The sequence below is a fragment of the Chiloscyllium plagiosum genome, unplaced genomic scaffold, assembly GCF_037043375.1.
Source record: "Chiloscyllium plagiosum isolate Xiang-an unplaced genomic scaffold, Cpla_swu_hap1 HiC_scaffold_27, whole genome shotgun sequence".
Taxonomy (NCBI): Eukaryota; Metazoa; Chordata; class Chondrichthyes; order Orectolobiformes; family Hemiscylliidae; genus Chiloscyllium; species Chiloscyllium plagiosum.
Window position 1 is genome coordinate 53,870,066 of NW_028270165.1, and position 12,878 is coordinate 53,882,943.

The following is a 12,878-nucleotide window of genomic DNA, read 5'->3' on the forward strand; positions in this document are numbered from 1 at the left end:
CTTTGTCCAGGTTAAGATGGATTGACCGTGCTAAATTACATAATGCCCAGGGACATGCAGGTTAGGCACATTAATTAGGGGGTAAATGCTGAGCAATAGGGGTAAGGGAATGGGTGTGGCTGGGTTACCCTTCGGAGGGACAGTGTGGAATATTTGGGCCGAGTGGCCTGCTTCCACACTGTGGGGATTCTCTAAAGAAAAGAGAACTTTTGTTTTGCTTCCCAAAATCAGACCTGCTCACTCTCAGCAGTATCCCAATGTTGTGAAAGATATTAACTTTCAGGTGGAGTTATCCAAAATTCTCCCCGTGTCAGTCTTAATGTTTTTGCTTTTCTGCCCCTGTGAGATCCTGAATCAGCACCTTCAGGAGAATTAGTTAGAACGGAGTGAGAACAGAGGGGGAGAGAGAGTGGGATGGTGCTTTCAATTTTGTGGAATAATAAAAGAAAAGAATGTTCCACAGAAAGTAGAATTGCTTGTTCAGAATTCCCACGCTGGACTGACAGTGAGACATTTGTAATCTCTTTTTTTACAGAGTATTTGAAGATCTGAAGACGAAAGTTTCAAAATTAATAGATGAAGGACTTCTACCCAAAACGTTGACTCTCCTGCTCCTCGGATGCTGCCTGATCTGCCGTGCTTTACCAGCGCTGCACTTTTTGACTCTGACTCTCCAGCGTCTGCAGTCCTCACTTTGACGTCAATGTCTGACAGTCACTCAATCCATCGGGACCGCAACTGTTTTCAACTATGATTCTGTGAGAAGGAGCAAAGCTTTGTGGTTCCTGTTTGAGTACGTTTTCAGCATCCGTGGGACTGGCTGAGAGACCCTACCATTGCGGTACACGGAGAGTGGAGTCTGAAACAGTTGTACAGCCCAGAAAGAGGAATTCACGCCGGGGAGGGGCTGTACACACATTTGTGTGCGGCTGAAGCTTTGGCCATGGAGAAACCCGAGGAATCCCGTCCCGTGGAGAAACTGTGGAAGTGTGACGACTGTGGGAAAGGCTTCTGTGTCCCGTCTGCTCTGGAGACTCATCGGCGCAGTCACACCGGGGAGAGGCCCTTCAGCTGCCCCGAGTCTGGGAAGGCCTTTATCAGTTCCTCCGACTTGCTGACCCACCAGCGGGTCCACACAGGGGAGAGGCCTTTCAGCTGCCCTGAGTGTGGGAAGGCCTTTACCCAGGCCTCCACCCTGCTGACCCACCAGCGTGTCCACACAGGGGAGAGGCCCTTCAGCTGCCCAAAGTGCGAGAAGGCCTTCAGCCATTCTTCTGCTCTGCTAACCCACTGGCGGATCCACACGGGGGAGAGGCCGTTCTTCTGTCCCAAGTGTGGGAAGGCCTTCATCAATTCCTCCAACCTGCTGACCCACCAGCGGGTCCACACAGGGGAGAGGCCCTTCAGCTGCCCTGAGTGCGGGAAAGCCTTTACCAAGGCCTCCAACCTGCTGACCCACCAGCAGATCCACACGGGGGTGATGCCCTTCAGTTGCCCCAAGTGTGGAAAGGCCTTTACCCAGGCCTCCACCCTGCTGACCCACCAGCAGGTCCACACAGGGGAGAGGCCCTTCAGCTGCCCTGAGTGCGGGAAGGCCTTTACCAAGGCTTCCAACCTGCTGACCCACCGGCGGGTCCACACGGGGGAGCGGCCCTTCAGCTGCCCCCAGTGCGGGAAGGCCTTCAGCCATTCCTCTGCTCTGCTGACCCACCAGCGGATCCACACGAGGGACAGGCCCTTCAGCTGCCCCCAGTGCGGGAAGGCCTTCACCCAGGCCTCCAACTTGCTAACCCACCGGCGGATCCACACACAGGGGAGAGGCCCTTCAGCTGCCCTGAGTGAAGGAAGGCCTTCAACGATTCCTCTGCCTTGCTTAGGCATCAGCGGGTCCACAAGGGGGACAGGCCCTTCAGCTGTCCCGAGTGTGGGAAGGCCGTCACCCCATTCTCTCACCTGTGAGTTCACATGCCATTGCAGGAGGATTGAAGGACTAACGGCCATCATTACCGACTGAACTATCAACCCAATTCAAGGGATCCCGGTTCGATTCCCACCACGACAGATGGTGGAATTGGAATTTGGTCCGAAATCTGGAGGTTGGAATTTAATGATTAAACCATTGATGGTGGGCTGGGGGTGGAAGAAAACCCCCATCTGGTTCACTCAGTTCCTTTTTAGGGAAGTAAACTGTCATTGTGGGAGAGGATTCACTCAGTCATCCCAGCTGCATCCTTTACCCAGTCTGGCCTACACGTAACTCCAGACCCACAGCAGTCTGGTTGACTCTACACCTGCCCGTCCAACTTACTTGGAGACAAGGTATGGGTTGAAATTGCTGAGTGAGGCAATACTTCCTCCGGGTTAAGGCTGTACCAAGGATCCAATTACAAAGGGACAACTTGGTGGCGACCAATAATGAAGAAAGTGAGGGGTTGGAGGGGGTGTGTGCACTTTGACCTTGAGCTGTTGTTTAAAAATTGCTACTTTTTCTACGCCTTTCTGCTGGGAGCTTCTGAAGCTGTAACAAAGTTGGGTCGCAAAAAAGATTACCTGAACTTCCCACCGAGCTCAGACTCTCATTGAGAGCTTTGAACTGCGACAGGTTTTTGTTTTAAAACTGCTCATTTCTTACAAGTGAAAGTGAGAACTGCAGATGCTGGAGATTAGAGTGGTGCTGGCAAAGCACAGCAGGTCAGGCAGCATCCAAGGAACAGGAAAATCGACATATCGGGCAACGTTGATGTTCCTGCTCCTCGGTTGCTGCCTGACCTGTTGTGCTAATTTCTTATAACCTCCTGTACTATGTTTCCAATGTTGTGTATCGGTTGCAGCAGTGAATGAGTAGCCAGTATTGTTAGAAATTGTAAATTTTTCAGGAGTGCAGGTACTACACCACGTCATCGGCATTGTACAGTTTCCTGGCAGCGCTGGGAGGTGTGGGCTGTGTCCACTAGGGTGGATAAAGTTAAAAATCACCCAACACCAGGTTAAAGTCCAACAGGTTTATTTGGAAGCACTAGGTTTCAGAACGCTGCTCCTTCATCAGGTAGCTGTGGAGCAGGATCATAAGACACAGAATTTAGAACAAAAGCTCACAGTGTCATACAACTGAAAGGATATATTGTACAAACCTAGATTGTGGATTAGTCTTTCATCTTTTACCATGGGTTGCAGGTTTCAGTTCGTTAATATGTAAACCCCTGAACTATTTTTAATTCACCTTCTCGAGATGGTTTAAGGTTTTATAAAAATAGGTGACATCTCAGCTCAGATACTGCAAAAAAGGTGTGAGGTTTGAGTCTATATCCCAATCTTGAATCAGACTGGTTCTATTAACCAAAGTAGGAATTTATAAAATATTACATGGATTGACTGCCTGCAGTTTGTGTGCTTTTTGAGCAAAATTGAATATATCTGCAAATATAATTCTCCAAATGCAAAGTCACTCCAGAGACTTGTGTGTGCATGCGTGTTTATGCATGCATGCTAATGAAGTGTGTGATGGATGGAGTATAAACCTGTGAGACGGTGAGAGTATTGGGTGTGTCTGAGAGAGTAACAGATGAAGGCAAGGAGTTGCATTTTACTAAAACAAGGACGGACAGGACTTGTACAGTTAATGGCAGGGCCCTGCTTCGTATTGTAGAACAGAGACATGGGGTGGGGTGGAGGAGTTCAGGTACATAAAGTTAAAATTCACACATCATCAGGTTGGCAGCACGAGCTTCTTCATTGGGTGTTTGTGGAGCAGGATCAGAAGACACAACCACCTGATGAAGGAGCAGCGCTCCAAAAGTTGTGCTTGCAAATGAGCCTGTTGGCAGTATCACCTGGTGTTGTGTGAATTTTAACTTTGTACACCTCAGTCCAACACCAGCATCTCCAAATCAGGTACATAATTCTTTCAAAGTTGCATCATTGGTAGACAGGGTGGTGCAAGAGGCGTTTAGCACACTTGCTTTCATTGTTAAAGCCGTTCAGTGTAAGAATTGGGACATCATGTTGAGGTTGTACAGGATTTTTGCAATATTGGTGAAGCCATATTCAATTTTGCTCAAAAAGCACACAAACTGCAGGCAGTCAATCCATGTAATATTTTATAAATTCCTACTTTGGTTAATAGAACCAGTCTGATTCAAGATTGGGATATGTGGCTAAGATTGGGAGTACAGTTCTGGTCGCCTTATTGACGACCACAGGTTGATGGGTGACCTTATTTCGAATTATAAAATCATGAGGCGTATTGGAAAGGTAAATATCACCTGGGAAAAAAATTGTGACTCTCCCCTATTTTTACTTCACTTGGCATTTGGACACTTAAATTCTGTCAGCATCGCCAGAGCGCACACTGCCGGTGTCAGGAAGAAAATGCGCATGCTCCTGGCTGCACGGAAGGCACGCATCACGACTTTCTTTTGGTGGGTCATGATTCGGAGATGCCAGTGTTGGACTGGGATGTACAAAGTTAAAAATCACACAACACCAGGTTATAGTCCAACAGGTTTAATTGGAAGCACATTAGCTTTTGAGGCTGTTGCCACGATGCCATCCTTGTGGGGGATGCTGGTGTAGAGTGCGGAACCGTCCATTGTAACGAGGAATGTTCCCTGTTCGACTGGTCCATGGGTGCTGAGTTTCTGTAAGAAATCTGTAGTGTCGCGACAGAAGCTGGAGATCCCCTGTACAATACGTTTCAAGATGCCTTCCACATAGCCAGAGAGATTCTCACATCGGGTCCCATTGCCCGACACGATGGGACGTCCCGGTGTGTTGGCTTTGTGTACCTTTGGAAGGCAGTAGAAGTCACCTACACGAGAAGTACGTGGGATGAGGGCGCGTAGAGAACTCTGAAGGACTGAATCCAAAGTTCTGATCAGTGTGTTTAATTCATGGGTTTGTTCTTTGGCCGGATCAGCTGGTAGTTGCCTGTTCCTGGTTGTTCAGTTGTCGGTACACTTCCTTGCAGTAATCTGTTCTATTCTGAATGACAATGGCTCCTTCTTTATCTGCTGGTTTGAAGACAATGTTGTGATTAGTTTTGAGAGCCTGGATGGCATTGCGTTGTGAACGGGTGATGTTTTGCTCTACCTTGAGGGTACGGCTGATGAATCTGGCATTTAGATATTTCCTGACAGATTGAGCATACATGTCAAGCCCAGGGCAGCGGCCCTCCGGTGGGGTCCATGTTGACACCTTCTTTGGTCGCTCCTCTACAGATCCCTGTGATGACTGTTCTAGTTCATCAGTGGGCTCCGTGGGATCACTGCCGGCACCTTGAAAGGATTCCCGGAGTCTCATTCGTCTGATGAACTCCTCTGTGTCTGCTGCCAGAACCAACGGGTCCATTTTGGTGGTGGGGCAGAAGTTGAGACCCCTACTCAGGACTTCAATCTCTTCCGGTCGAAGGGTGTGGTCCAATAAGTTGACAATAGACTTCCCCACAGTGATAATGTTGTCCACTGTGGTTCCAGGGCGGGCTTTGCTATTACTGGTGAGAATGCCAAGCTTCTCCAGTTTTTTGTTCTTGGCGTGCATGTACGTGGTGTAGTTTTGTCGCCTTGTCTGTTTGGCAATGTCACGTAATTGTACTGGTATATCCTGTGTGCAGGCTGTGAGTGTGGACTCCATCTGAATTTCAAGGTTGTGGCGCCTGCTGTAGAGTTGGTGCACGAGATGATTGAGAAGTTTACGAGAGGTGCAGTGGCAAAGTCTCTCTGCGTAGTCTGTGTTGTAGGTCGACCTAACTGGATTCGTGATTCGTAATCCTTTCGGGATCTTGCCTGCGTTCCTGTAGAAACTTGATGTCTGTGTCGATATGTGCAATCTTCTTGGAGATCCTCTCCACTTTAAGCCGGCGGTTAGTGGGGTCGATAGTGGTCATGATTACTACTTGATTTTACGCGCGCACGCACACACACACGCACACAGACAGACAAAGACCCACATGCACACATATATTTTGTGGGGTGAATTTGTACTTGCAGAGTTACATTGCACTTTGCTCAAAAACTGCATACATTCATGTAGAACTCTAAGCTCAAAACTGCATGAATTTATGTAAAACTCTGTTATCTCACTTTGTGGATTAGAATCAATCTAAACATCAGGTCATAGACAGAGAACACAGAGGGCTAACACCTTCAACATATTGTCTAGCTAGCACCATCGTTAATAGCTAACCCGAGAATGCAACTTTATAAAAAAAGGGTTTTGTGATTTACACATGAAAGAAGTGAAACGATCACTGTATTCTACAGATGAAAGGCTTAACAAACAATCAATTTTTCAATGTTTAATTTCAGTTACATCATACTGTAAAGTTTTGCTATAAATTCTGTGTTACGATCGAGCCCTCCACTATCACCTGATGAAGGAGCGTCACTCCGAAAGCTAGTGTGCTTCCAATTAAACCTGTTGGACTATAACCTGGTGTTGTATGATTTTTAACTCCGAGTTCTTGGAGGACTCCTCCAACCACACCCCCTAAACGGGTGATGACATCAAAGTTTTTATAATAGCCAACAATATCAGATATACACCATATGAAGCAACATATATCTACCTTTGAAATCAATGTGTCAATCCCTTAAATACTGCTCAGTTCCATGAGAAACTACCCTTATAATTCTGAACATGAGGAAAGAAGTAAACCTTTTCCAGGATTCAAACTCTTTCCGTGACAAACTGAGGGAATACACAAGGAAAATACCTTTGAGGTGGGACAGAGAGCATCTGAGCACCTTTGGAGAGCCTGCTCCCTCCATGGAATCACTCCAGTTGCTACATGTGAACAGTCTCCACCCCCTCCACACACCCCCAGGCCTCTCTCTCTCTCCCCCCCTCCCAGGTTGAGGAATGGAAAGGGGGAGACATTGCTTTGCTCCCAGATGTTGCCCAGAGGGAGGGAGTTTCACTCTGAAATTGACAGGGCAACCTCCACGTTGTGACGTCCACAATGGGGTGGGGGTGGGGACGCACTGTGCCTGCGCTGCCCTGCAGCTGAGGGACATGGGGAGGGGAGGACACTTTGCAAACTCCTTTCGATCTCCACCACGTCAATGCGGTTTGAGTTCAAGCAAAGCACGGGGTTTAATTTTAGCTTTACACTCTCAAAAGACCCCCACCTCTGTGAATCCAACACTTTACTCCACCCTCCACTATGGAAATACCGATTTGAGAGACTCCAGAGTTGGAGTTGCTACCATACTGCTGTAGGGGTTTGGTAGAAACTGTTTATTTTAATGAACCATTTCAATTCAACTTCATCCTTGCCATTCAAATACTAATTTTACACAGAGGGTGGTTGATGTGTGGAATGAACCTCCTCAGGAAGCGATGGATGCGGGTACAATAAAAAGACATTTGTTTTAGTACATGAATAGGAAAGGTTTGGAGGGATACAGGCCAACAGCAGGCAGGAGAGACTGATTTAGTTTGGGATTATGATTGGCATGGACTGGTTGGACGAAAGGTCCATGACCATGCTGTATGACTCGATGGTAAGTTCATAGTTCCTTGAAAGGGGAGTCGCACATAGACAGCATAGTGAAGAAGGTGTTTGATATGCCTGCCTTTATTGGTCAGTGCACTGAGTGCAGGAGTCGGGAGGTAATGTTGCGACTGTAGAAGACATTGGTTAGGCCACGTTTGGAGTATTGTATGCAATTCTGGTACCAGTGATCCCACCCTGACACACCATAAACCAGAGATAGTGACTGATATTGACTCTGATACAAAATCAAATCATTAAATCGCCAATGTGCCAATATGGGCCAATCATTGGCAGGTGGGACCTGTTTACTTTCAGAACACCGCCAGCATAGACTGGTTCGACTGAATGGTCTGTTTCTGTGCTGTATGACTCTGTAACTGTTCTGTACTGGTTTTAAAACCATTTTCTTGCCTTCTCCCATAACTTCTTTGTTCTTCAAAGTCACATGAACTCAGCCTTGAATACATTCATTAACCGACCTAATTGCAGGAAGACATCCCCACTTCTGAACTCAATTCCTCTCGCTGATATACCACTTGCTTTGCTCATTGCTTGCTGCACTTTCTGACAACTGGCAGTGACTGGTGTAGAAGGACACTGAGGGCCCTTTGTCTATCCACACATCAATCCTGATGAAGGGCTCGTGCCCGAAACGTCGACTTTCTTCCTCCTCAGTTGCTGCCTGACCTACTGTGGTTTTCCAGCGCCACAATATTCGACTCTGATCTCCAGCATCTCTTTTCGCCACATCTCAACATATCACCACTTAGACAATGCACCTCCTTTCTGCTTTTTTTTACACTGCAAAGGCTAGAACTTCACATTGTGGGACTGCATTTTCCATGTGTTTGCAAGTTGACACACAGACCGGGATCAACTTTTCCAGAGTCTGGCCCCTCCTTCGGTTCACTCTTGAACCCCAGAATGAAAAAGTGGTGAGAAAAACACTGTTGTACTCACAAATGTTAGACAGAGGAAGGAAGTTACAGTCTGGGGTGAAGTTTAACCTTATGCAGAGAGAAAAGAGCAGCAGCAACTTCAGAGCTCATGGTCCGTCCAACCTCCGCATTTCCACAATGGCCGGCTCTGATTGGCAGGAGGACAAGACTCCTTCCGGTCCTCCAAGGTTCTACACTGCTCCATGGAAAGGAGCTCGCGCGCTCCCAAGAGTATGCGCAGTACTTGCTGACACTGGCGGTCATGCGCAGTGCTTGGTGACACCGTGGAGCATGCTCAGTGTGCAGGAATTTGTTTCAAATTTTAAAGTTAAAAATCACAAAGCACTTGGTGATAGTCCAACAGACTTATTTAGAAGCACTAGCTTTCGGAGCCCTGCTCCTTCATCAGCTGATTGTAGAGTATAACATCGTAAGACACAGAATTTATGATCTTACGATCTTATATTCCACAACCACCTGGTGAGGTAGCAGTGCTCCGAAAGCTAGAGCTTCCAAACAAGCCTATTGGACTGTAACCTGGTGTTGTGTGATTTCGAACTTCGTACACCCCAGTCCAACACGGGCACCTCCCGATCATGACAAATATTAAGCGTCCAAATGCGAATACGAGAGAAAAATGCCGAAGTTATTTTATTTTGCCGATTTTTTCCCTGTGCCTCGACATTTTATTTATTTTGCATTTTGTCTGGCTGCTCAACGTTTCTGTCTTTTCCCCAGGATAGAGGTATTCCAAAACTAGAGGGTAAAGGTTCAGGGTGTGGGGGAAAGATTTTAAAAGATCTAAAAGACTAGGAATAGAACATTCACCCCTTACTGGGCGGAAGTGAGGACTGAAGATGCTGGAGATGAGGGTCAAGAATGTGGTGCTGGAAACGCACAGCAGGTCAGGGAGCATCCGAGAAGCAGGAGACTCGACGTTTCGGGCAAAACCCTTCGTCAGGAAATAGCCATGGGGAACTGCAGGGCTGTGGCATAATCGAGTGAGTCTCAGTGGGATGCTGTTGGGAATGTCGGTGTGAATGGCCTGTCGGGATGATATGGTTCCACTGCCTTAGCCATGCATATATTGAGAAATGTGGGAGGAGTGGGTTCCAGTTCGTGGGACACTGACACCAGTCCTGGAGAAGGTGGCATTTGTGCTGTCTCTCTCTTCACATTCTGCCCCTTGTCCATTTTCTCCCCATCCACTGCCCACTGCCCATTCTCTCTCCTCACACTGCACCATCTATTCTCTCCCCCAACCCTCTGAACCCCTGTCCATTTCCCTCCCTTCTCCACCACCACCAGCGACCCCTTCACCCCCCCCCACCCTCACAATCGTCCTTTCTCGTGCCTCAGCCCTCTTTGATCGCTGTATGAAGTCTTTCTCAGGGAAGAGAGAGAATGGATGGTGATGACTTTACCTGGGAAACACGGCATGTGAGAAATAGCTGATTTTTAAAATTGAGAATAACTCAAACCATATATTCAGAAACTTCGTTACAGTCGGGAAGAATTTTATTTTTTTCAAACAAAAAGCTGCAGAAATCTTTCTGAAACTTCCATTGATGTATGTGCAGTTAGGCCACAACAAAGGACAGGCTGTAAGGAGTGAATGAGTGAATGAAAGACAAGTCCAACCTTGCCCTCGAGGAGAAAGTGAAAAATGCAGATGCTGGCGATCAGAGTCGAGAGTGTGGTGTTGGAAAAGCACAGCAGGTCCGGCAGCATCCAAGGAGCAGGAGAATCGACGTTTCGTGCATAAGCGCTTGGCACTCGGCCACCGCTCCTTCAACCCCCCTGTGATGGCGCGTGAACTCACTGGTGCCTCTGCAGGTGGGAGGAGCAGGTGAATCCCTTCCGGCACATGCAGCAGGTGAATGGCCTCTCTCCAGGGTGGAGCCGCTGGTGGGTCAGCAGTGCAGCTGACTGAGTGAAACCCCTCCCGCACATGGAACACGTGAATGGCTTCTCTCCCTTGTGGACTCACTCGTGCGTCTGCAGATGGCTGATCCAACTGAAGCCCTTCCGACACACTGAGCAGGTGAATGGCCTCTCCCGGTGTGAATGCGTCTGTGGGTTTCCAGCAGGGATGGGGAAGGGAATCCTTTCCCAAAGACCCCACATTTCCAAGGTTTCTCCTTTGGAGGGAGCTTTCCTTGTGTTTCTCTGGGATTGAAATTACAAACAGAACGGGTACATAGCGTTTCCCACCTTGAGGGGTGAGACTTTGATTCCTCCAAGCTGAGTAAATGGTTTGAAGCACTTTTCACTGTCAGCGCACTGAATCTCCATCACTCGGTGTCTCAGTATTCTTCCTGCCACAGGACTGTCCACAATCTCTCAAACAAACAAAAGCAAACATGCCTTCTTGATTGGAATGGCTGCTGATATTCAAGTCCCAATGAATCAAGTGGCTCTGTCAGAAGTTGATGTATCATTTGCTATAAGATTTCTTTCTGCACGTCTTCCTACAAAGAAAAATCACAAAATAAGTGATCACTGTCAGTACAGTTAATGAACATAACATTGGTGGCAATTCCTGTAGATTGCGAGATGTCTGCTGATCACATATTAGCCAGGCCACAGAAACCTGAAAACCCTCATGCAGCCAGATAGGATTAGCTGTGCATGGAGGAAAACTTCTTTTCAGTGACAATAACATGGAACAAACTGCCTACAAAGATGCTAGAAATGGAGCTGAATCAAGGATATGAAAATGAAATGATAATGCTGCTTGAGAAAAGAAAGGCAGTAAAATTGCTGAATGACTTCCTGCTGACCTATTAAATAAAATAATTATGACAAAAAAAGGACGTAACTCCATTACTACATAAGAAGGTGAATAATAATTACAAAGAAACTTTGACAACAGCCAACAATATCAGATATACACCATATAGAACAAAGAAAGCTTACAGCCCAGGAACAGGCCCTTCAAGCCTGAGCCGATCCAAATGTACATTCTGAACCTGTCGGTCAATTCCGAAGCATCTGTATCCCTCTACTCCCGACCCACTCATGCATTTATTCAGACGCATCTTAAATGAATCTACCATGCCTGCCACTACTACGTCTGCTGGCAACGCGTTCCAAACACCCATCACCCCCTCTGTGAAGGAAAGCACGTATTCTCTTTGAATATCTCGTTAAATGAAGCTGCTATTTGAGAGTATTGACTGGCCGTTTTTGCACAAGGCAGTGTAAGAAACAAGGGCTCGTCCGGGATTTGAACCCGGACCAGAAGGCCCGAAGCGAAAATCATGCCCCTAGACCAACGAGCCACAGGCCCCCAAGCTGCCTTCATTTTTTGAGCAATGTGCCAATCCCTTAAATGCTGTTCAGTTCCTTGAGAATCTAACCTTTTAGTTGTGAACATGAGGAAAGGAGCAATCCTTTTCTAGGGTGCAAACTGCATACGTGCCAAACTGAGGAAATACACAAGGAAAATAGCTTTAAGAGAGATAGAAAGTATTTGAGCACCTTTGGAGTGTCTGCTCCCTCCCTGGATTCACTCCAGTTGCTACAAGTGAACAGTGTTTCACCCATCCCTACCTCCCCTTCCCCTCGCTGCTGGAGGATTGTATATGGAAAGGGGGAGACATTGCTTGGCTCCCAGATGTTGCCCAGAGGGAGGGGGTTTCACTCTGAAACTGACAGGGCTGCATCCGTATTGTGACGTCAACAATGGAGGGCGGGCCGGACAGCTGTCCTGCAGTTGAGGCACGTGTGGAGGGGAGGACACTTTGCAAATCCCACTCTCCTCCAAGTCAATGCAGTTTGAGTTCAAGCAAAGCAAGGGGTTTAAATATACTTTAGAAAACCTCTTTTGTGCCGTGGGAAAACTCCGGCCACGGGAAATGCAGTATTACAGATTCATAGTAATCTTCCTACCCTCCAACCTCCAACCCTGGCAACATCCTTGTAAATCTTTTCTGCACCTTTTCTAGTTTCACAACATCTTTCCGATAGGAAGCAGACCAAAGTTACATGCAATATTCCAAACGTGGCCTGACCAATGTTCTGTACAGTGGCAACATGAGCTCCCAACATCTATCCTCGATGGTCTGACCAACAAAGGAAAGCACACCAAACGCCTTCTTTGCTATCCAATCTGCCTGCGTCTCTACTTTTAAGGAACTATCAACCTGAACTCCAAGGTCTCTTTGTTCAGCAACACTTCCAAGGAAATTACCATTAAGTGTAAAAGTCCTGCTCTGATTTGTTTTTCCAAAATGCAGCACCTTATTTTTATCTACATTAACCTCCAACTGCCATTCCTCAGCCCATTGGCCCATCTGATCAAGGTCCCGTTGTGATCTGAGGTAACCTTCTTTACTGTCCACTACGCCTCCAATTTTGGTGTCATCTACAAACTTGCTAACTATACCTCCTCCGTTTACATACAAATCATTTATATAAATTACAAAAAGTAGCGGACCCAGCAT

At 47.1% G+C, this 12,878-nt stretch overlaps 1 protein-coding gene across 1 annotated transcript in view; it reads left to right on the forward strand.

Moving 5' to 3' along the window:
* Positions 1–563: 563 nt before the first annotated feature.
* Positions 564–12,878, forward strand: part of LOC148144103 (uncharacterized) — a 43,067-nt gene continuing 30,752 nt past the window's right edge. Inside the window, exon 1 of the mRNA XM_087975302.1 lies at positions 564–1,838. Coding sequence (XP_087831428.1) covers positions 944–1,838 — 895 coding nt within the window. The 5' untranslated portion in view covers positions 564–943. The remainder of the gene's footprint in view (positions 1,839–12,878) is intronic.